A 24,897-nucleotide genomic window follows, 5' to 3' on the forward strand; every position below is an offset into this window, starting at 1 on the left:
CGAGTCATAAACATTTATCCCTTTCAAGTTTAAAAAGTCTTCCCGTTAAATTAATTCATTCCCGTATTTATTCGTTGATAGAATGACGCATACATCGGAAACGGCGTATTTCAGCAGTATAGTTCATTAAGACATTCAGCGGCTTTTTAAAAATTATTTTCTCATGCGGCAACTAATGTGTTAAATCGATATAAAAATAGGGTTGAATACGTACTTCTGTAAAACGAGGACTGCATCACTTTTGTAGAGAAAGTATTTTCCCTGAAATTCGTAAATTCCTTCCTGCTTGCTGATTGGCTACTCCTCGCTGACCCCCGTTGGGTGGACCTGTGGATAAAAGGGGAATTTCTAGGGGGATCAAGAACATTGCACATTGAAGAGTGCACTTGGGACCAACTTTAGGAAAAAAAAAATAGTCAGGGAATATATTCCGAATCATGACTGGAAAAGAAGGGGCAGTGTTGTCTGAGAGTTTAAATAAACCGAAATCTGCATCCCTGTCGGAGAACACAGGGGCGAACCATCAGCCGTCAAAGATCATCTCGACCAACCCTCCGAGGTGTACAGGATTTGGGATTCAGGAAATATTGGGCTTGAACAAGGAGTCCTCATCTGTCCCCAGGGCCGCCCTCGAATCCCTGCCGACCGGAGCTCACCTGCTGGCGGCTAGGTCAGTTCTGAGCCCAGCTGGGGTGGGGATGGGGATGGGACTGATCAGTGCCGGGGGCATCCCGGCATTTTACAGCCAACCTGCCTTTCTGGAAGTATTGTCAGATCCACAGAACGTCCACCTTCAGCCTCTAAACAGGACAACGGGACCTTTGGACACCAGCCAGACAGCCAGCTCAGGTATGACCAGGAGGAGTCGCGCAGACTGAAGTCGCGTGCAGTAGTTCATTCAGGTCTCTTCTGCAATTGCCTGCTGCTAAATCTTCAAATAGAAGACGACTGGCTGGCTAATACGCTTTAAGAACCTAAGAAATTATGTAGAGACCAAGAGTTCCCGTCAGCTGCATTCGTTTGCAAGAATTAATATGCTGCTATCATTTCAATATATTAACAGCAAGTTTTTTTTCGGGTTTTAAAATGTGAAAAGCACTGAAAGAAAGGGACAGATGTGAGCTGCGAGTCCAAAGGCTGAACACGCAGGGATTTAAACAAGCGAGGCCGTACACCTCCGTGACCAACCGTGGATTCGAGAAAACGGGTTTGGGTTTATTTCATACGTCTTTTAATTTAATATATTGCTTCAGAACAACACATTTTTTTTTTAAAAGTCTTCAAATTGTTTTCCCTCGGTCCCGGCGTTATGGAAAAGTGACGCATTCCTACAGGCGTTTATGTCGAGTAATTCGTGCATCTTCATTCGTGAGCTCCAAACTCTTTACATTTGGTTACTTAAATGTCTGGATATAAAACCAACAAAGTAGATGGCTGACAAATGAAAAGAATTGACCTCTGATGAGTAGCTGTTCAAAATGCACAAGTTTAATACTTCCGTCTAGCAAGAAGGTGGTATAAAATGGCTTTCTTTACAAATTTCGGTGAAAAGAAAAGTCTTTGGGGGTTCATCTCCGTTTGCCGTCACTACAAATAATTTAAATGTACATTTGGAAGAATGAAACCAAATGTGGCAAAAATTGCAGGGCCCCAGCACGGTCCGCTAAAATGCATTCCTTTATCCACTAATGGCACTTCCCTCCGCTAAAGAGCAAACCCCCCACACACACTTACATACATGCAGTATATGTATGTATAAAACACATATTTGGCAAGCATTAATTGAAGAGTTAAACATGTTTAGTGAGCCGCGTTGATTATTCACGATGTGATAGCATTATCATCAAATAATAAACGGCGCCACAGATCATTTAAAGGCAGGAAACAAACTGTGCTAATTTAATTGCTGCTTACAAAATCGGTGCTTCCCTTCTTATTTAATACATTTAAAATGCTGATTAATTTTCCGTTTTTAGTAATGCCATTACTACAGTAATAATAATAATCCTAATAATGCATCAAGCCTAAAAATATAGTTATTTTTTACAAAAAGGTCTGGAATCTCTGAAATAAAATTCAAAATAAATCACACAGAAAATAATAAACGTGATATTAAAGGATTCATTTCTGGGTATATAAAATTTTAAATATATACTTGTAAATGGAGATTAATAAGAAGACTGGTGGACGCTGTTATAATAAAATTGTAACACTTAAGGAAAATATATTTTACTGTAGCCGAAACAGATTATGATTATAAAATTATCTCCTTCTGTTTTGTCTTTGCGGAATTATTTTCTGTTAGTCATTGTTATATGTACGAGTAATACAATATTGCAATATCCAATGATCGTTATTAAGCCTATATATATTTTTTAACTTATTACTAGTCGATATTAATTGCTTAATACAAACATATTTTTATAGTTAATTTGCTGTTTTATGTCTTTGTCGTTTTCACTGTAATAGCGAATTAAAATGAAACGTCGAATTCCGTTTCTGTTACCCAGCCTCGTGTATATTTCGTAGGGCTAATTTCATTTTATGCTTTTTATATATTAATGCTGTTTTTATTTTTGCAGATTCTGAAGACGTTTCCTCAAGTGAGAAAAAACTGTCGAAGTCCTCTCTAAGTCAGAGTAAGAAACGGAAGAAGCGCAGGCACAGGTATCATGTCAGACCAATGTCGTGTGTTACGCAGCAGTCCATATGAGATTTGCATTATCACAGTTATAATTATAATAATGATGGTGATTATAATAATAATTTAGATCCAAAGACATAATTCCTGGTTGTCAATGTATTACTGAAAATATTTTAAGATTTACAGTTTTAAAAGCTAAACAGATATGTGTGTGTGTTTGTGTGTAAACTATATATTTACAACAATATACTGCATTTCATTTATATAGCGCCTTTCCCATAGTAAAAGTGCCTTAGCGAAATTTAAAATGAACAACAGAGAATATACAACATTGGATACAAAATAAAATCCGCATAAAACACTAAATAAAGATGAGTACCGGAAACGCGAAGCTTTTTTTTTTTTTTTTTAACAGGTATCGGGAATTTAAAGAAATAGTTTTATGCATAATAGTTACAAAAAAATAAACAATGCGGATCTTATAAGGATGCCCTGGCGGATTAAACCTCTCTGACCAGGTCACGCCACTAATTAAAACAGCAACATTAATAGAATTATCCATCCGCTGAATTTTTTTTAAATTAACGACTCCTATTAAATTATCTAACGGTGTAGATAATAATATTGTAAATATCTGGACATTGTGCCGTCGGTACAACTCGTTATTGTTGGTGGTGTATAATTTGGGATTATGCAATGTTATGTTAGTTCTTATTGATATACAGCATTTCCATTCAGATTCCATTCGCCTTTTAGCACACTGTTGTTAGTATAAATGGCAATCTCTCCATTTCCTAAACTCGTCTAATTTATATACGGGTTCCAAGTTCAAGTTCATTGTCCTGTATGTCAAATACAGTTCTCATTTGCAAGTCCCCTATGACTAGTGGTAATTTACAATACCAACAAGAAACAATGAACATAATAACATGACACATGGAATGCATACAGCAGACATACAGCGCGGAGCAGCCGTGTATCGTCAGTGCTGAGTCTGTGGAGTACATTTTATGACGTGTGGGATAAAAGACCCGCAACCTAAACTACTGGGGCGAGGGCTGACTGTGTCCCTGTAAAACGAAACGCAGCGTGCAGTCGTTTTAAAAGCAAATTCAAATCAAAAACAAACAAAAAAAAACAAACATTTCTTGTAATAGGTGTTGAAAAATAATTCTGAACTAAAAATTGGAGAGTTGTGATCCTTATAAGTAACTTGGTTTTTACTTGAATGTCTATAAGATACATTCATTAGTGGAGCTTTTAACGTTACTCAGAGTGCCTTGGTCGAGATAAATCTGTCATGGGTAATCTTCCATATAGAGAAGGGTAATGTAAAGGATCGAGAATATTGCATGGCCGTTTATGTACTAATTACTTGGGTTTCTAATAATAATTAATGATACTAAGTAGGCGAAATAAGTCATGTTTTGGTGGTAGTTAACTGCCCCCGATCCCTTCCACTGACCTGTCCTTGACAGCACGGACTTTCGCCCACAGGTGATGTCACGCGTCAAAAGTTAGACGCACGCCGAGATCACCGACTCCTTGCCCCCCTGAACTCGGTCATTCGGCGTCATAAGTATTTAACGGGCCATTAACGGGGCCCAACCCTTTCACATAGATGCCTTTCTGATTCATGTGATAAAGTCTAATCACATTTTGAAAGTGTGATATTCGAGATGATTGTTAAAAACAGAAATATTGGGCATAATAAATTTATAACAATAATTATGCGTTTAACATGTAGAAGCATTTTTGATCAAAATAAAACAGGATAAAATGTAGTGATGACGCAGTTCTGGGATCACTGATCACGTGACTGACATTAGAGCACAAACATGTCTGCGAAGAATCCAACTGATCAGAACTCGAGCTGGTTGTCCTTTAAAACACCTCAGAGCCAGTCACAGCCTCTGCCGTGGCCTATTTGATCATTTAGGTCAAGTACAAGGCATTATTATCAAACCTGAGTGTGTGGCCACAGACGTAAATATGTAGTAAATGTAATTGTGGTATGCGTTTTCAAATAGGATAAAATATAAAATGGACCAGTCGGTTATGGAGTGAACAAACATAACACAGATCATACAAAGCACAGCAGACACGGTGTCAATATAATAAGAAATATTACTTCAGTAAAAATAGCAATATAAGCACAGCACAATGAGCATTTTCGGACCTCGTTAATATTACAAATTTCCATCCATTTTCTAAAAACCTCTGGCCCCTTGATGCTTCAGTCTATCCGGCTTACACATTATGCTTACTTTCGAATCGACACCAGATGGGAAACTGCATTTTCAGCAGAAAAATTTTCCGTTACTATCTATCCATCTATTAAGAAACATCTTTAACTTGGTGCAAGGCCTGGTGGGCTGAAGCCTACCAGCCCATCACGGGACATGAAGCTCCCCACTACAGTCTCACAGACTGAGTCAGTTTAGGGCCGCCAGTTACCCAAACACCCCAATTTTTGGGAAGTGGAGCAATGACACCGGGAGAGCATACAGACTGCACATAGCGTGCAAAGATGGCGTCTGGGCCCGGAAACTCAACCGGAGCTCTACCGCTCCATTGTGAAAGAAGAGAAGCGATATTACTAGTTCGAATTGGGCATAAAACTGTGCTTTGCATTTCTACTGTCACAACCATGAGAGTATTTTTTGTCTAGATTTGCTCCCAATGCTTTCAAAACGCCACGCATCACACACACACAACCACACGGTTTATGGATTGTCACACATTTCTACGCTGTCTTTCTGAAAGTAAATGATGGCCGCGTTGTGTACATGCTGTGTGGGTGTGGCTGGCCAGTATTTCACCCTGGCATTTCAGTCGGATTCTGGCCCTTATTCACTGAAAGCCTTTCCGAAAGTGCTGCATGTACATCTTCAACCAGCGAATTGCTTTTGAATTACAAAGTCCAATGTTTAAAATCGGGAAATCTTTCGCATTCATCTACTGAATATAATTAAATAGAGCAGAGGGAATTCGAGGATTATTAAAAATATAAATAAACCCCAGGGGTAATGGTCCGATTACATCAACATTAGTTATCTAACCCATTGTGTTGTCAATAAAAATGCCTTCTGTTGTTATACCAGCCCAGCATTATGGAAATAAATAAACAAACAGACAACATCTTTTTTTCAGCAAATCAAAATAAATAACTAATGGGCTTTTGTTTGTTTAGTTCTGTCCAAACACCTGCTGAACAGCTTAGAGTTTAGAGCAGCAAACTAGGTCAAAATAATGCAAAAAAAAAGCTAATACATTTTATTTTACATATATATACATTTATATATACACTAATATAGAGTAAAATAGCTCGCTACGTTATAGTTTTAATATAACCATTCTGTCGAATATATTAAATATATTTAACCAGCCAGACAAGGTTGAATCCTCTTTACCCTAAAGAGCTTTATACATTTTAATAAGTAATGAATACAGTAAAAACAATTCAGACATAAAGGTTACTGGAGACGTCTATATCCATCCAAATCAATCGAATCTCTTCTTTTTTTTCGTTTTGATTCTGCATTATAAAGAACATTTCCTCTCAATACAACTAACAGTGTTTCTCAGTTCACCTCAGTATAATGGAATATAATTGAAAGAACGCGCACAAGTTACTAGTGTGTTGTATACCGTTGTAATTAGCCCTTCCGTCATTTTAATATCAAGTGACTTACTTATACAGCAATCAATACAACGATCTGGATATTTTCTTTGGGTTTCCTGTCCCAATGTCAAACATGCGCATATTGGGCCTAATTAGTGACCCCCAAGCTGCCCCTTTGCATGTCCGCGCGTCCCGTCCAGTGTATGTCGCGCCAAGTGGGGGGCTTCGTTTGTCTGAATTAGAGTTGCGGATCCAGAAAACAAACGCATATATTAAAGCTTTTAAATAAGAACCCAGGATTTGATTTTTTTATTACAACCAAATCCGTACATATAAATAAAGGTAAACATTAATAATAATAATACGTTTCCTTTATATAGCGCCTTCCCCGTATTCAAAGTGTTTTGCCCTTGAATTATCTTATTTATTGCCATCTGTATTTTCAGGCCATATTTTGTAACAAAAGTCAAACAAAGCTTACTGACCTCATCGAAAGGTGTGGGTGTCGTCTCAAAGCGTTTGTGTAAAATCTCAAATGTGCTTCGCCGGCACCTGAGAGGTACGCGAGTGTAAGCAGACCTCCTCCGCTGCTGCTGCTGGAGTCTCGTTGCCCGTAAACTCATCAAAATGTGCATCTGCGAGAGAGTCCAAAAAATCAGGATCGAGTATTTTTTAATGCTATGATAAAAAGTAAGGAAAACACATGCAACCTCACATCTGTATAATTAAGTGCAAGAATTATACAAAATATTTTATGAGGAGAAAAATGGGTAGCGGAAACACGGAAGGAATTTTATTAACTTTCAATATGCATGAAATGAAAACGGGTAGTTCTATTGTAACAGTTTTATTAAACTTAGCACGTTTTTTTAGTCAATGCTTAAAAACGAAAGTTAGTCCTCCTTATTAAAATGTAAATAGACGATTTTAAAAATAAACTCGATGACTGGATTGAATTGCCGCATTCGTGTGTAATTTTCATCTTAAATTCTCGAAATCCGAAAACGTAGAAGAGTACGAAACATTATAAAGGTTTCCTCGTTCCGAATTCGTTCCCTATCGCGGCATCCGTTAACACAAGCGATTCGTTTTGGTGCATTAATTACGAACGAAGTAGCGGAGATTTTGTTTTTCTTGAAATTTTCGAATTATTAAAGCTCCGTACACAGTTTGAGTTCTCAGACTTCGTGCGGAGGCGTGTCGTAATGTCAGGGGGGCAAACCGTAATTATTGTAGTATGTGTCTATTGCAAGGGTGCCTGGTGTTAGCAAGGCTTGTATTTTTGCTTGAGGTTCTTTGTGCCCGCGCTTCTTAAATTATACTGTCTGAAAAGTGGCTCTTTTCTGGGTTTTATTGTACCTCAGAACCTTATGACATTGGCTCATTGGGCTTTGAAAAGGTTCTTAACTTGTGCACAAATCAGAAATCTTTAATGTATAACAGGCTGCCTCTCAGGATACTGAAAGATCAAGACATCTTCAACTTACCCTATGTTATTGTATGCAGCAAACATTCTTTACAAATCAGGAACCCACTGGGTTTTCACAAGTCTGTTATCATTTATTTATTGGGCTTGTGGCAGAACTAAATAAAGAAAGTTCTTTCTGGAAGGGCAACACTCTGAAGAACCTCCCTGGTACCTTTATTATTAAGAGCGCATTTCCGTTGTGGTTTAAAGGATCAGTATATCAACTGTTTGTGCAATAAAGGGAAAATTAACTTTTAATTTTTTTTAAGTAAAAAAGTAACTGTGCAATATGGTCCCTAAAACAGAAGTTTTGGAATTTTCCATATGTCTGTGTTATGGGGAAGTTGTCTTTGTTGGTGATCGGAGCTCTACTAATGAAATATTACTCATCCAGCTGATGGGGTCATGGATATGGCCAGTCGTATAAATGGCTGGCTGTTTTTATGTATTGCATTACTCAGTCAGGAGGCAGAATATGGACGTGTGTACAATACATGTGTTTGTGTGAGTACGCTCTGTGTTAGTAAGTAATAATCACCTGTTCTCCTAGAATACGATGTGATGACAGCACATAGCTGATTTTTACTTTGTCATTGTTTTGCTGGTGTACACCTTGTAGTGATACACTGTCTTTGCTTTTTGCCAAACATGATGGTGGGCAGTAATGACCCCAACAACTCCAGTTTGGTGTTCTCTTTCCAGAGACCATTAGTGGTTGTTTTAAGTATAGCTTCTTTCAAATCCATTCTGCTTTGTTCTTTTTGGAAGGGAAGAGCATTTCTTCTTCTTGCATTTTCATGAATGACATGCTTCCTCAGTCTTTTTATGAGATTGAATTTATGAACTGTAAAATGTATACACATTGACAGAGACCTGTATATCTCTGATGTAGTTTTTAGGTTTTTTTTTGCCATTTTTTTGCAGCACCAAACAGTCTGATCTGTGTTTGCTGTGATGCCCACCCTAGGGAGCATCGGCAACTGTGTTAAATGTTCACCATTTGCCAGAAAATAAATCAAGGCTTTCTCACTGTAGCACTGACAGACTTCAAATTATTGGGTAATATTATAACATTGAATCCTCCCCACAACTGATCAGAAGCAACATCTTGGTACCTGGTGATCATTTCAGATGTTAGTGGTCTTGTGGCATCATGTTACAACAAACCTGAATGCTCGAAGCCTAACTGCCAAATGTTCTGTTTTGTTCAATGGTGGAAGCATTTCTAATCAATCCACTAATCAGGTGCACTTGAATAGGCAGCACCTGGCACTTATTACTGTACCTGTTAAATGGACTGCGCTGCAGGAAAAGCATTTTAAACTTTTTTCTCTGCATGGCTTTAGCAGGTCAGTTTGCCTTTGCTGGCTAAATAATGACAAAATAAAATGTGTCTAATTTAGGACTTCCGGCATGACTAGAAGAATTAAATGCCTTTGTTCTTCCTTTACTGCATAATACACTTGAATATATTTCGTAGCCTTCTTATTCATTAAGAACATAAGAAATCTGACAAATGAGCAGAGCCCATTCGGTCTATCGGCTTGTCTGTTTAGTTAATAGCTAAGCTATCTCAACACCTCATCCAGACACAAGGCTTCTGCTTCCTGGGGAGATGGTATCTATCCTGGGCACAATGAGTACACACAGTAAACTATGCACATGCCCATACTCACTCATATGGAGCTCAATTCCAATTATAGCTATCACAACGTCTTATCTGATGTAGGGAGGGAAAACCAGTTCTACCCCGACTAGACATGGAAACAAAGTACAAACTTAACACAGGCTGTGCCCTAAACCTGAATTTTAAACCAGGATTACTGAGCAGTGAAGGCAGCAGTGCTAGGCATTGTGCTGCCCAAACACACACACAGCACTCATATGATGGGCTACACAAAATGACCTTTCAAAAAACACAATGTAAACCGAGCAAAAAGATTCAATAACCATGCAGTAGACGTACACAAAAAGAAATTAAAGTCATAGAAAGGGTAGTGATCATCAAATCAAGCGAGCCCTGCCTTGTGCCCAATGCTGTGAGCAACTAAAAACACAGACTCAAAGTAGAATTTGCCAAGCATTAACTACAATAATGTCTGAGTTTCTACACTGATGCAGGACCCCCACATTGCAAACAGGGATTTGCACATGTGTGGAATGAGCAGATCAAAGAGCTGTCCTGAGATCTACTTTGAAACCAAAAGATACACTTAAAACAAAAATAAAATACAAATTAAAACACAATGCGGTGGGTTGGCACCCTGCCCAGATTGTTTCCTGCCTTGTGCCCTGTGTTGGCTGGGATTGGCTCCAGCAGACCCCCGTGACCCTGTGTTCGGATTTCAGCGGGTTGAAAATGGATGGATGGATTAAAAACACAATAACACGAGATTTGTGCGCAGGGCTTAAAATGGGTCGACCGACTAGAAATATGAAAATACTCAAACAGGAAAGTTACACCTGCTTCAGTTACAAGTGTGGCAAAATAAACTTTTAAATATCGCCGTGCCCTCCCTCCACTATTCCCTATCTAACTTGTTTCTAGCTGAGCTACTTTTTTTCATTTCCTGTTCTTCCGCAGTTCCACTCTTTTAGTTTTTGTATCTTGCTGTCACTCTCTAACTTTCACTTTGTTACATTTTCATCGAGGATGTTTGTTTAATTTTCCCAACGAGTGTCAGCAAAGGAAATGAAATTTGAGTACAAAAGCAATTGTGTCAGAATGCTAGGAGACAAAGCAAAGTCACTAGTGACCCGTCTCCTCTGTTTTTCTATCTATGTGTACCATAACAAAAACAGCTGAAAGCAGAAAGGCACACACAGACGTTGTTGTCACCAACTACTTTTTTTTTTTTTTTTTAATTTAAGCTCATCTCGGACAAATGCTGAATTTCTGAGTGTAGCGTCCAAATCCTTCAAACTTGTTTCCATTCTTTTCAGTTTGCCAAACATAAGGAGAGATCCTGATGGGTTTGTTTTATTTAGACTGCAGTAGTGTAAGGCATGAAGAGAGCAAGTAGGGGAAAACCGCCCATCAATGACCTTGTAGCTTACTTGGCGGCAGTCATCAGAATATTGGGAGTTTGTTGTGCAGGTCCCATAAAGATTTTGATCGGCTTACACTGTCCTCAGAGATCATAATGCACTGTTTTTGCTATTTCCCTCTAACGTGCAGCCTTCTCTTTCTCCTGGATGCACTAACGTTGTTGGCAGCTCATTTTTATTATGTGTACAGTTCTACTGGCATCATCTGCCCAGTCAGGTACTGTGGATGTGACTACAGATGGCCAGGGGAATGCTAAGTAAGGTGTAAGTGTTCATCAATGGCACAGCCCCCTTGTGACTCAAGGCAGGTTTACTCTGACGTCCTTAGGTGCCCACTTGAAGACATGGGCATTTGATTAAACTATAACAGTTACTTGTTCATCTATGGTCCTCTCATTGTTCTTATTTAGGTTGCTCCAAATGGCATATCGCTAATAATTCTCCTATTTTGACTCTACCCATCTTTTTTGCCTTTCCAAAGTCCATTAGACCATATATGTCCTGGCTAAATTGCCCATTATGACCTCGTCCATTCCGGCCCCATAATCATCTGTTGTCCCTTATTGGCTAACTGTCCCTCTCACCTCTTCACCACCTAATAGCTAATGTGTGGTGAGCATTCTGATGCAAGAATGGCTGCCATTGCTTCATCCAGCATAGTGCTACACATAGGTGATGGTTGAAGTGGCTCCCCACGACGCTCTGTGTAAACTACTTTGAGCAGTTAGAAAAGCACTATACTTTAATTAACTTTAATTAATTAATGGTTAATTACCCCCTAAAAGATGATGGATCTCTGAGCGGCAGTTGTAAGACTTTTTGAAGAACTCATCCAAAAGGCATTAAGTGGTTCCTTACAAAGGATCAGTGAATTGTGGGCTCTTTCGGTCCCGTTCATTGTAGTCTAATGGATAGAGCTTTGGAATTGCAACCCTCAGGCTGTTGATTTAGTGTCCATCACTGACTTGTTGCATGTTCTTATTCAAACCGGTTGACCTGCCAGTGATCCAGGTAAAGAATTGTATTAAATAGTTACACTTGTTACAGCCCTTGGGATGGTGTTTATTACAGTTCTCTTTAAAATTATTTTTTATTTATTTATTCTCTTTGTATCACAAAAATAAAAATTCTTTAGATGTAAACCTCCTGTCTGGGCCCATATTCTCAAATGTGATCACAGCCAAATGGTACCCTGGAGTAATTCTGGAGGCACAGCTAAGTTGTATATAACAATGAATCAAATAAATTAATTGCACCCCTGCCACCAATAGAAGAATAAACCTTTTACAAAGTAAAATAAATATTGTGTATTGTGCAGTGGTATGTTGGTACCCTAATCTAGCAGCCTCTAGTCCCTTCCCCTGGCACCCTACTTCAGGTTACCCACAGAGAAACGATAAGACAACAAAGAAGGCGGATAATAGCCATCTCTCTCAACTGTCAACAACTGAGTTAGGCCCATGGCAAGAGATGGCAGACCTGGCACTATGGCTACCAGATTTGATATTCTTGCTCACTTAAATAAGTGGAATGCCAGCCTAGGCATGCATGGTGGCTAGAGGTATGCCTTTCCCATGTTGTATGTGGTTTCTTCAGGGTACCTTTTTTAAAAAGATCTACCATTTCATTACATTCAGCACAAGTTTATTTCCTAATGCTGACTGGCCAATACAAATGCTTGCTATATGCCTGTCTGTTGTTTATTGCCATTTGTTCTTTGATTGTTTGTGTGTTTTATAATCTTTTCTGTAACAATATTGTTTTACTAAGATTCTGCCAAACATCCAAGATGGTAACTACTGAACAGCACAGTTCACAACATAGCAGCGGTCTGAAGTGACTCTGCCAGTCTGAATAGCAACTCACACATTACATGGAAAGCAAGTCATATTACTGATAAAATATTATTTGAACTCAATCCATGCATCCATTTTCTGCACATTCTTTTGCCACGACAAACTTGAGGCCTCTACCCTCAGCTGTTCTGAATAAAGTCTGGCACCTGTCCACCTGGGCACCCTCACAGCAAGTGACCGAGTATTGGGGGAATTTGGGAATTGGCATTTAATGTAAAAGGTGCCTGTTGTGTTATGAGAATAACCAGAGCACTTAAGAAATCTCACCCGGAATGACATTGGGCTAGGGAATAGTAACCCAGTCCATATGACACCAACAGTATGAATTTGAGTCATTTGGCCTAATTTCAGTTTAAAAATATATGAATACATGTAAATGATTACAGGGTGAGTCAAAATTATGTTAACATTTGAATGGCGAAACAATTTATTCACAAAACCATACTTCATATGTGCAAGATGATTTACAGGAATGTCTCAATCTGTTCACCATCATGTTCAACACACAAAGACCATTTAAAGCCCAGACACACATTTCATGGAGAATAGATGATACCACAGTCCGTATGTCTGTCTTCTAGGTCATTGATATCACAGAACATTCCTGCTATACATGCGTTCCCTCACCATACCCCATAACCGGAAATCACAGGGTGTCAAATCAGGGGAGTGTGGAGGCCATGGCAATGGTCCACCACAACCTATCCATCGACCTGGAAAGGTGTGGTCGAGATAAAAATAATCCATTAGTGTTAACATAATTTTGACTCACCCTGTATTTTGACAGTGGTTCATACTGGTACTGGTTGAGCAGTCAAAATAAACTGACTTGAGAGAAATAAGAATTCCAGCTTTTGTTAGCACCACACTCCATTTAAAATCTCTCTACATTGTTAATCACTAAACATAATGAAAAGTACACTTGTCTGTTGTCCCCCTAGAACGATCTTTACGTCCTATCAATTGGAGGAACTGGAGAAGGCCTTCAATGAAGCACACTATCCTGATGTCTATGCCAGAGAGATGCTAGCTATGAAGACAGAGCTCCCGGAGGACAGGATACAGGTAAGACTAAAACCAGTCATCAAGACTTATTTAATTAGAGTGAAGCATACTGCATTCATGATCATGTGGGATCGACGGTTTTGAAGAAATTCCCATGGTGCAGTGCTAATAAAGCAAGCAACTACCAAATACTATAGTTAATTAACTCAAATATGTCAATAGTATATATACAGTGTGTGTGTGTGTATATATATATATATATATATATATATATATATATATATATATATATATATATATATATATATGTTGACCTTAATAAAAGGGCAAGTGTCTATGTACTGTATCTGTCTAGATGCCAAATTTTGGGAAGAGAAATGTAAAAATGGGCATAATATGTAAAAGAGTCAAAAAATTACAAATTATGATAAAAAATGCCAATTACATGTCTTAAAATTAGAAAACTTGTCATATCGATCAATTCAGTTGTCCAGTGTTATACACCAGCAACAGCAGAGTGGTATAGTGACTTTCTTACACCCACTCAGGCCATGTGAATGAGGTTTATAGCTGTAATGCTCATGACTGATAACTTTGCATAGTGGGCATTGGATGAGTGAAAATAACAATAAATTGGGGGGAAATCAAAGCTCCAACACAACTAGTCTAGAGTCATTAAATCAGGCCAGTGCAGACAGTGACCCACCGACATATTTCACAGCAGAATACTTCAGCTATAAGAACTGGTACGTTTGACGAGTAATGCCCAGGGGAAACGGTGAAAACAAGCAGGTCTTTCCAAAGAGGAAAAGGCTACCATGAGGAAAATGAATCAGGTGTATGTTATACCAAACCAAATGGACAACCCATATATCAAATAAAAAACAAGATCTACATTGATTACTTAGATTTCAACCTGTCTTAGACAATAGCACAACTAGTATATATGTACTGTATATTATATAAAATAATAAATATTAAAAGATAAAATAATCACAATTTAATACTACACTTTGTTATTAAACTACTGAATTATACAGGGTACTGGTTATAATATTATTGTGAATAATGCATAAATCTCTGACTGGCAAAAAAATGTTAATTTCTAAATAATACACCAATATGCTTAAAAGGATCTCATACCCATTAAATTCTAGAGTTCCTCATAGTGAAGTACAATTTGTCTTTGACAATAAACACAAAGAAGTAAAACACTCAAGATAATAAATTAAAGATCAGATCTCACAACATTTCCTTTCATATTCGACTGCCATTTGTACTCCTGAAACTTCACAGCTGTTGTCTGTGAGGTCACTGCAGCCACTCTGATGGTTGTTGGTCATCCACTGCACTCCAGTACCATAACACCTTCAGCCAGTCTGACAACCCAACACTCTGGATGAAGGGATGACTGCTAGTAAATGGCTGGTGGTCCCAGTTCAAAGCACCTGCTCTTTGGTTAAGACTTCCTGACACCTTGTGGAGCAATCAAGGACTTCTATGAAACTTTATTTTAAAATAGTGTTTTGAAGGTTCTAGAACAGGTACAATACCTGTCAAATATTACATTTTATTTCAGTTGTGAATGACAAACCTATAACCACTTTACCGAATGATATAAATGTTATATTGTGAATGACAGTGAAAAGGACTTGACACAAAATTCTCACCCACCAACCAATGTGCAGAAGGAGTAAAAAAAAAAATGTTAGGCAATACTGAAAAAGTATTCAATATAGATCTATATTCTACACTGAAAATGTTTGAGTGAAGGACATGATGCAACAGTGGATGTCACTCTTGCCACACACTGCTCAAACTCAATTATTTCTTAGGAAGGTAGTTTTTGCTGGGAATTTTTTACTGCAATCTTGCATTTACATGGGTTTCATTCAGGGATTCCAGTTTGTTCTTTCTGTGAATGGCCCAATGAAACGTGATCTTATGGGAGTTAAAAAGACTTTGTGCTCTAACAATATAATGCCATACAGAAATGTCATTTGGAATTATGGGCACATGTCTGGTTATCACAGTAAAAAAGATGTAGCAGCCATGCAGAGAAGAGCATCCTTGCACTAAGGGGCCTGTCCTACTCTGTCATGTTAGAGGAAACAAAGTGCATTGATCTTGAATAGAAGCTATGTGAGGACCTCATCCAGATCCTCCAAATGCTAAAAGCATTGTTAAATGTGATCAAATAGAACACTCTGGGTTAGAGTGAATCACATGCTTGGGGACACTGGCAGAACTTGAGGGGCATGCACTCAATGTGGAAGCCATGAAGCACTTGCTTGCACAAAGTATTTTGGGAATGTGGCGGTAACTACTGAGTGATTTAACAGAAGCAAAGACACTGACAGCTCCTTGATGGAATACAGGGACAAACTGGCTGTTAGCTAACCAAACAAGCTTGATGGATTAAATGTTAAAATGTCCTCAGGTTCTTATTGGATCACTACCTTCTACTGATTCATATATGTCCATGCTATGAAATTATCTATACATTAATGAATGATATGAATAGTGTTAATATGCTCTTGATACATATTTAACCAAGCAACCAATCATTTAAATATTACTAATTTGTAGATATTTAAAATTAGAAGATCGCCTTTTGAATCCTGGACACTGTCTTTGTGGAGATGTCATTACCCAATTGTCTCTGGTTCCTGATTTTTCTCCCACATGGTGTTACTTGGCGTTAGCCCAAAACTATGTTAGGCAGAAGTCATCCAGTGACTGCCAAGATGGTTAAGCTATGGGAAACTAATCCCCTAAAGTATTCTACTATAGAGAAATAGTAAAGTTCATCAGATGGTATGACATGTTATCAATCACCTTTAATCCAGAATCACAATCTCCTCGAGCACTGTGGTCCTTTAGAAATTCTTTGGAGTTGTTAAAAGAGAACCGACCCAGAGAGTATTGTTCAAATATCATGGAAGAAGTACACAAGTACTTTGCAGAAAGTGAAGAGGACATGTTCTTCCCACCAGTCCCTCCTCAAAACTACTCCTGCTGTTTAGTGCAAATAGAAATCCAATTGAATTGTTTAACCGTGCTTGAGTCTGAAAACAACTCAGAACCTGTCACAGGCTCAGTGCTGTAACAACGTGGGTAAAAGAAGAAGAAATGAATTAGGTGGCTGTACATACAAATATATTTTGGAGAAGGCTGAGATAGCCGTGAGGCATCTGATTTAATTTCACCCACTGGTGTCTGATGCCACCCTGCGCAACTGAGAATCAATTCTTTTCACCTCTTAAACAAGACAAATACCTCCTCCCTCCCTGTAGATGTGATCTCTCCATATCTATTTCATCATGTACGCCTGGATGCCGTGCAGCATCCAAACGCCACCCCCCCCCAATCCCCCCCCCAATCCGTAAAGCACTAACGACCTAATCAAGCAATCAAGGAGCAAGAAGATTGCAGTGTGACCCGGGCCATCCATCTGCCAAGGAGCTTTTTAATTTCATTTCCATTATACCTCCTTCTGGAAAATAAATAAATAAATACGTTCCGCCCCTAAACAAAATCAACACCCAATTTTATCATCGAGTGTAATTAGTTAAATCAGATGAGCCTGTGCTTGTCCCTTGGGAGCCAGGCTGGAGACGATGAGTTAAAATGAAATGATAACTACATTGAATTAATTAGCATGGGTCAATGGCCAAGCTCCCCCGAGCCCCGCTAGTTTAATTTCCCGTGATATTTGAGCGCCTGTCGACCATCGATTGGGCTTGAAATTAACTTATTTTTCAATCAGCCTTCGCTTGCCCCTGGGGTCGCTTCTCTTCCAGCCTTCCTCTGCTTTCCTTTGAATGCCAGAGAAGCAATTTTTCATCAAAAAACCCATCTCTTGTATGAGATAAGGGCTATCATCAGAATTACTAAAAAAGCCTTCAAAATGATTTTGATAATTTTTAATTTAATGTCTATCTCCTGCTGCAACCCTCCCCTACAGCCCTCCCCCTCGTCGGCTGTGCACAGACACACTTGTACATATGCGCCACCAGTGATGGCTATTAAACACCTCACACCTTGGCTGCGAAAATCAATTAACTGCCTCTTAAAGGCATGGATTGCCACCAGCATTAGTAGCAAGATCCCGAGGCCAGAGGCTGCGCTCGTGGCTTACTGGCCCTGTGGTGGGAGCTTTCAAGTGTGATGTAAGCATTTTGTTTATTAGCTAGCAGTGCGTGTGTTCCATACATTTAAATCCCCCCACTCCCCCCCCTAATAAAAATCTGCCTGTCTGCCTTGTGCAGCGTGCAGTCCTTTGCTTAGACATATGTGCCAGTCAGGATGAACTGATTAAAGAAGGAATATGCAGTTGCAAATGAAAGTCATGTAACATTCTCAAACACACTTAATGCAGTTTGATGCCATGGGGGTCCTGGGCCTGCCCTGGCAGCACTGGTACCAACTCTGGACAAGGCAATAGTCCACAACAGGGCCAACTTGAAGCAGGCAATGAACCCAACCGAGACATCCTTCAGATGTGGGAGAGAACATGCTGCATCTGGAGGACGCCACAACAGGCTGGGAGAGCATGCGGATTACACACAGAAAACTACAAACTACGAGGTTCAAAGTCAGGAAACAGGAGGGCAGCATTCTTCACTATTTCACTGTGCTCCTGCAACTGAAATTCACTTGAGATAAACCTAAAGTTAAACAGGCTTGTCAGAAATTCAAGACGTGAAATGGCCTCCAGGCGCTAATTTTTTCCATTGTAAATGTTACTTTCTACATTATAGTATGCCATTGCTGGTACTATAAAAGGGTGGTATGTTCTATCAAATGGACACCTTTTTTCTTTTATAATCAATTTTAGGTATTTCAGATTTAAAATGAAAATCAATAGACACAAGGAGCAACTTTTATTCATTTTTTGATGATTTTTTCTTATCCTAAATACTACATTAATGTGTGGGAGCCTAATCACAGTATTTAAAATCATTAAAGGCATTGATAAAGTAGATCCAGCAGAATTCTTTTGGCTTAAGGGCGAATCACATACTTGAGGACATCAGTGGAAATTAGGAAAACTCAAAGAGTTGTGGGACTCTGAAACAAACTACTGATACATGGAGTTGAGGCAGAAACCTTGACAACCTTTAAGAAGGATCTGGATGAGACATTGGGACAGCTTAGCTATCCATCCATCCATTATCCAACCCGCTGAATCCGAACACAGGGTCACGGGGGTCCGCTGGAGCCAATCCCAGCCAACACAGGGCACAAGGCAGGAACCAATCCCGGGCAGGGTGCCAACCCACTGCAGGACACACACAAAAACACCCACACACCAAGCACACACGAGGGCCAATTTAGAATTGTCAATCCACCTAACCTGCATGTCATTGGACTGTGGGAGGAAACCGGAGCGCCCGGAGGAAACCCACGCTGACACGGGGAGAACATGCAAACTCCACGCAGGGAGGAACCGGGAAGCGAACCCAGGTCCCCAGGTCTCCCAACTGCGAGGCAACAGCGCTACCCACTGCACCACTGTGCCACCCCAGCTTAGCTATTAGCTACACAAACGAGCTTGATGGACTGAATGGTCTCCTCTCATTTGTTAAACTTCTTTATGTTTGTATGTTCTAATGGCGTTGTACAATAAGTGTAAATTATCTATTCTCTCGCACTGAACGTTTTTTGTTCCAGTATGATCTGATTGCTGCGGTGGGTTGGCACCCTGCCCAGGATTGGTTCCCTGCCTTGTGCCCTGTGTTGGCTGGGATTGGCTCCAGCAGACCCCTGTGACGCTGTGTTCAGATTCAGCAGGTTGGAAATTGGATGGATGGATGGATGGATGATCTGATTGTTTCAATCTTTTCTATATAATTTGCTAAAATTAAAATGATTTTATATAGCGGCTTTCGTTGTCAGCACTATCACAAATTATCACAGAGAAGGAAAAAGTAAGAGCAATTCTGTGATGTGAGTTTATCAAAACACCTTAAACATAGTCAACAATAGGACGAAAGATCTTCTTTGTATTGGTGTAAAAAACAATTTGATTAATATTTATGTATATAGTTTATATAATGTAAATGTATTAAACATAAATAGATCTACAGTATATGTAATATTCATAATATGCAGTCATGTGAAATAGTATGTACATCCTCTTTCAGTTAGTTCTACATATCTCACATTCATTTAGTCCTCTCCAAGTTCTAAAATGAGATAAATCTAACATAAACTTATGAACAACACAAAATAAGCTTCATCTTATCATTATTTATATAGCAAATGTGCCCTGAAATCCTGTGATATCAAATTGGATTAAGTGGGCATGAGAATGTAATGTCATTTTAAAAATTAACAGAATGTCCAGCAACCCATCCATTTTCTAAACCACCCAAAGATTATTTGACATAAACACATATTGAAGTGGGCGGCACGGCTGCCTCGCAGTAAGGAGACCCAGGTTCGTGTTTCAGGTCCTCCCTGCGTGAAGTTTATGTGTTCTCCTGCGGCTGCGTAAGGTGCTCTGGTTTCCTCCCACAGTCCAGACATGTAGGTTAGGTGAAATGGCTGTCCTAAATTAGCCCTAGTGTGTGGTTAAGGTGTCGGTGTTCACCCTGTAATAGACTGGCACCCTGTCCAGGGATTGTTCCTGCCTTGCGTCCTATGCTAGCTGGGATAGGCTCCAGAAGACCCCCGCGACCCTGTTCAGGAATAAGAAGGTTAGAGAATGACTGAGTGAAACATTGAAGCTAATTAACTTGAACATCTTATTGAACGTGGTGGTTTATTTGTTTGCATAGCACATTCAATCAAGAAATGCCTAGAAATACAAAATATGGTTTACTATACAACTATTTTAAACATACGAGTTAATTTTTTCTTTAGATTCCTTGGCAATATCCTTTGACTTTTATCATTATAAAAAGGAGATTTAAAGTACTTATTAAAACTATCACTGGAGAGCCTTCATCTTGTCTGTGGCCATTCTAAGTGGTTGCATTTCAAGCACTGAATGTCCCTCATCATACCAAAGAAGATGGACTCCGTCGACTAGTAAATTTTAAAAGGAAGCATCTCATTAGTAGACGCCTTACAACAAAATGAATCAGGAAACCACAAGTTAATCCATGCCAAGCACTAACCGGGCAACCCATGGCTGCTATTTTTTTTCCATACAGTGTCCCAAGAGAGGTCAAGTCCTGTCTTTAATTAGACATCCTTAAAATGTAATGTCTTGTTGCTGTGTGAATAAGCAGTTTGGAAATTGTTGCACAACTTAAAAAAGTAAAACAAGCCCACAGACACTAATGAATGGTGTTCTAGGGCTTGTAATATTTTGCTTGTTTCTTTTTCAACAGTGCTGCGTCACACCATCAAGAACTTGGGTTCAAGTTCATGTCCTGGCCTGACCACTGTCTATGTGGAATTTCACAGTGTCCCCATAAACATTTGGGTTTTCTTTGAATACTACAGTTATTCCCAAAGATGTTTATGTTGGGTTATGTGCGGACTCTCAGTTAGCCTGGTATGAGTGAGCATGCCTGGTGGTGAACTGATGTCCTGTCCAAGGTTGGTTCCTGCCTTACTCGTGATACTGCTTTGGCTCACTGTCACCCTTTGTATGCTTTATAACAAGTAGCCAAATTCAGAAAACCCCAAGTGAGGCACTCCTCTTTGGGATACTTCTCGTTTATGTTCATGTCTGCTATTTTGTAATGGCCACTTTAGTCGAAAATAATGGCTTGGGCTGTGAGAAGCCTTGTATTTGACTAAATACAGCTTGTTGCTCTAAATTTACTTTTGAGGTGGTTTTGAATTTTACAGAAAGGGAGACAAATGGAGGTGGAGGTACCGAAGCAAAAAATGTGAATCACGGTTAGAAGTTGACTCATTGATAAAGACCTATTGGAAAGGAAACAGTACTTTGCCATTAACAGTTAGTGGAAAATGACTAGTAGAGGCTGCACTGCCAATGTTTTCCAGAGGGTGTCACTCTACATCAAAGTTTTCCAAAATGGTTTTACTAGGAAGACCTTTTGATGCCAAGAAAATAATCAGGAGCCCCTAAGCATTGAATTCTAAGGGCACACGTATAGAACAGCATATTTCACCAGAGAGGAGATTAAATTTTCATAAATGCAGGTGCTGAAAATGACTCATGTATTTTACCATTCACCGTGGGGAAAAGCCGCAGATTATTAATTAAGGGCCCTGGAGTTAGGCAAGTAAAATGAAGAGTATCACCATAATTAATAATTAAAGAAAATCCCAAAAATGGCTGTTTATAGGGTCGGATGTGAGCTGTTAGCACAAAGTCTACCCACAGGGCTACCAATCAAAGTTCCAAACATACGTGGACTACACAGCAGTTCTGGGTCTCAGAGTTTCACTTTGTTTCCTCCCAGCCCCCCCACACCTGGGGTCAGTTTCCTGCCTTCTGAATGTGCGACATTTACACATCTCCCTATACCTTTGCATTTTTCTCATAATTGGTCAATCTATTTTGGCCTAGTATGTAAATGTGTGTATAAATGAGTGTGCACATCCAATCCAAGGTTTATTTCTGCATTGCATCTGATGGATCTCCCTGCACTTGACCTTTATTTAACCAGGCTGTTTGAAAAAAAGTAATGACCAAACATACATACACCACAGCATTAAGTGTTTGGTTTTTAAATTTGTAAAGAATGTGACATATAACATTATGACTAGAGAAAAACAATTTATTTCCAAAAAATATATCCACCCATTTTCTAATCCTGCTTATCCAAAGCTGGGTCAGGAGGAAGCTTGAGCCTATCCCAGCAAGCATTAGACACAAAATGGGAACAACATCTGGACAGGACAAACACATATAAACCAGTTCAGGGGCCAATCTAGCAATGACAACCATACGATGGTGAAGTGAACTAAATGTAATGTTTTAGCCGAGAGGTGCACTGCCTCCTTAGGTGCTCACTGGAGACTTTTTGATTATAGGCTTTTATTGTCCATTTATCAACATTAGCCTCTGTGACTTTCTTCTGCTAGGTGTCTTTTTATACAGCAATGATTAAAATTGAAAGAGCAGTGACGTGCATGAAGGTGACTTCGAATTTTGCACTCCATCATCGGTTGCTTCTTGTCTTCTACCTAATGCTGCCAGTATAGCTTCTGGCTTCCCATGACCCCAAAACCTGATTAAATGGGTGGAATACATGATTAGGCAGATGAAGCAGCCTGATTAGAATCAATGTGCCATAGGACCATCAACGCTAAAATGCTAACACATTGCTAAGTTTGGCTGCATTAACATCGTTAGAATACTCTGCTGCTTTCTCATTCATCACTTTAGAACAATGGTCTCCAGGTCAGTACATAATATTTACATGCACTGAATATTCTTTCATAAGTTGCCAGCATTCATTATTCAAGTCATGGTCAGGTAGAGCTGGTGACTATCCCAGTAAGAAGCAGGAGCTGGTCCTGGTTGAAGCATCAGTGCATCATGAGATGTAGACACATGAACCAAGTCACACTCAGCCAGTTTAACATAATCTATGAAATTAACCATGTGAAAATATGGTGAAAGATCCATGTGGATAAAGGGATAATGTACAAACTTTACACACACCTTGACTGGGATGGGAAACAAATCCAGGACCCCAGATGTGTGTCTCTATACTACCCAGAATCACATGCAGATTTTTCATAAATCAAAGTAAAACATTTATGTGAAAGAGTGACACTTGTCTCCTTAATCCCCCTACCCAAGAGCCTCTTCAAAAAGTCAACGTGGAGTTGAGATAGAACTCCCAAAGTCAGTATCCCCTTCCTGGTCACTCCTCACTTTTGCTTTTTCTGCTCAGGTGTGGTTCCAGAACCGGCGTGCCAAGTGGAGAAAGCGTGAAAAGTGCTGGGGACGGAGCAGCGTGATGGCGGAATATGGGCTTTATGGCGCCATGGTGCGACACTCAATTCCCCTTCCAGAATCCATCCTCAAGTCTGCCAAGGATGGCATCATGGAATCCTGTGCTCCATGGCTCCTAGGTAAGTAATGGAATGGCATTTTATTTTACCTCCTTTCACTTCACCTGTGCTTCTTTGCCACCACATTATTCATGCATGTCAACTGTGGCTGGCTGGCTGGCCTACGTGACCTGTGTGAGCAATGCAGGGCCTCCGCAGAGACTGCCATGATTCATTGCCTGGCTGCTATCAGCTAGACACATCTCAGCCCCCCGGCCCTGACGCAGCATATCATTTGGTATAGTGAGAAATCCAGATTCTCTATCTACATTTTGTTCTTGTGATACTGTCTACATTTAAAGAGCCTAATCGTAGTCTATTACAGGACAGCAAGCTCAAGGAGGTATTTCTATTGATCCCAGATCATTATGTAGTCCTGTCACAAGTCTGTCAAAGTGTTTTAGACAATGCCATCTTGACCTCTGATAAGAAAGCGCCTATTAAACGCTATCATAGCTGTATTTCAGAATCAGAATGAAAAGATGTGTGGCGTTGCTTAGCTGGATGCTTGATGGCTTTGAAATGCAGCTGCTCCCCAGTCCCGCAATGTGCATGAATCCTAGAATGCATCATTACAATGATGGAAAAACTTTCATACTTATCATCTGTGACAGAGTTGGGACCTTATGGAGCTCCAAAGATACCAGAATAATAGAATAGTGTAGTTTACCAGTATTATTAGTGACAGTCCCCAAAATGCTTCATTTTGCTGAAGTGTTTTAGAATTTGGTTAGTAAAGCAGAAAAAAAGGCAATTCAAGCTCAAGAGATTAATTAAAAGACTAAGCACAGGTTGACGTCATTGTGCACATGACAAATAGTAGCGATCTCTTAAGTAAGGCAGTTTTAAAAACTAAAAGCCTGAATTTTGCAACTTCAAGAAACACACTACTGTTCGCTGTTGTGCTTCAGAGCCATCCAGCTTCAGCCATAATAACTGAGCCTCGCCAAACTCGGCCGTTGAATTCACCAAACCCGGCTGGATTACAGTTCTTTCCAACCACATGCCTGTCCACATTCCCTACCACAGTAAGTGGCTCCAGAATTATGGAGCTTTAACAGCTGGGAGACTATTCAGCTGCCTTACTTACTCATTTCAGTTTAGCAGCAGGCTCATCTGGAAGGGTTTCATATTTTTATGACCTTTCACAGTTATTGATTTAGAAATTCTCCGGGGAGCACACACTACATTGGCTGTAGGTTCATTATGATGAGGGTCAAATATAATATTTTAGGATAGTCTCAAAATGCTTACACCA

At 39.5% G+C, this 24,897-nt stretch overlaps 1 protein-coding gene across 2 annotated transcripts in view; it reads left to right on the forward strand.

Moving 5' to 3' along the window:
- The first annotated feature begins 299 nt into the window (after positions 1 to 299).
- vsx2 (visual system homeobox 2) overlaps positions 300 to 24,897 on the forward strand; it is a 29,221-nt gene continuing 4,623 nt past the window's right edge. The window contains exons 1-4 of one of the 2 annotated variants that reach the window (XM_028821455.2): positions 300 to 849; positions 2,583 to 2,667; positions 13,583 to 13,706; positions 23,480 to 23,660. In XM_028821455.2, the coding sequence (XP_028677288.1) occupies positions 438 to 849; positions 2,583 to 2,667; positions 13,583 to 13,706; positions 23,480 to 23,660 (802 nt within the window). In that variant the 5' untranslated portion in view covers positions 300 to 437. The remainder of the gene's footprint in view (positions 850 to 2,582; positions 2,668 to 13,582; positions 13,707 to 23,479; positions 23,661 to 24,897) is intronic. The other variant, XM_051919868.1, reaches the window with a different exon arrangement.

The sequence above is a fragment of the Erpetoichthys calabaricus genome, chromosome 16 (assembly GCF_900747795.2).
Source record: "Erpetoichthys calabaricus chromosome 16, fErpCal1.3, whole genome shotgun sequence".
Classification (NCBI taxonomy): Eukaryota; Metazoa; Chordata; class Cladistia; order Polypteriformes; family Polypteridae; genus Erpetoichthys; species Erpetoichthys calabaricus.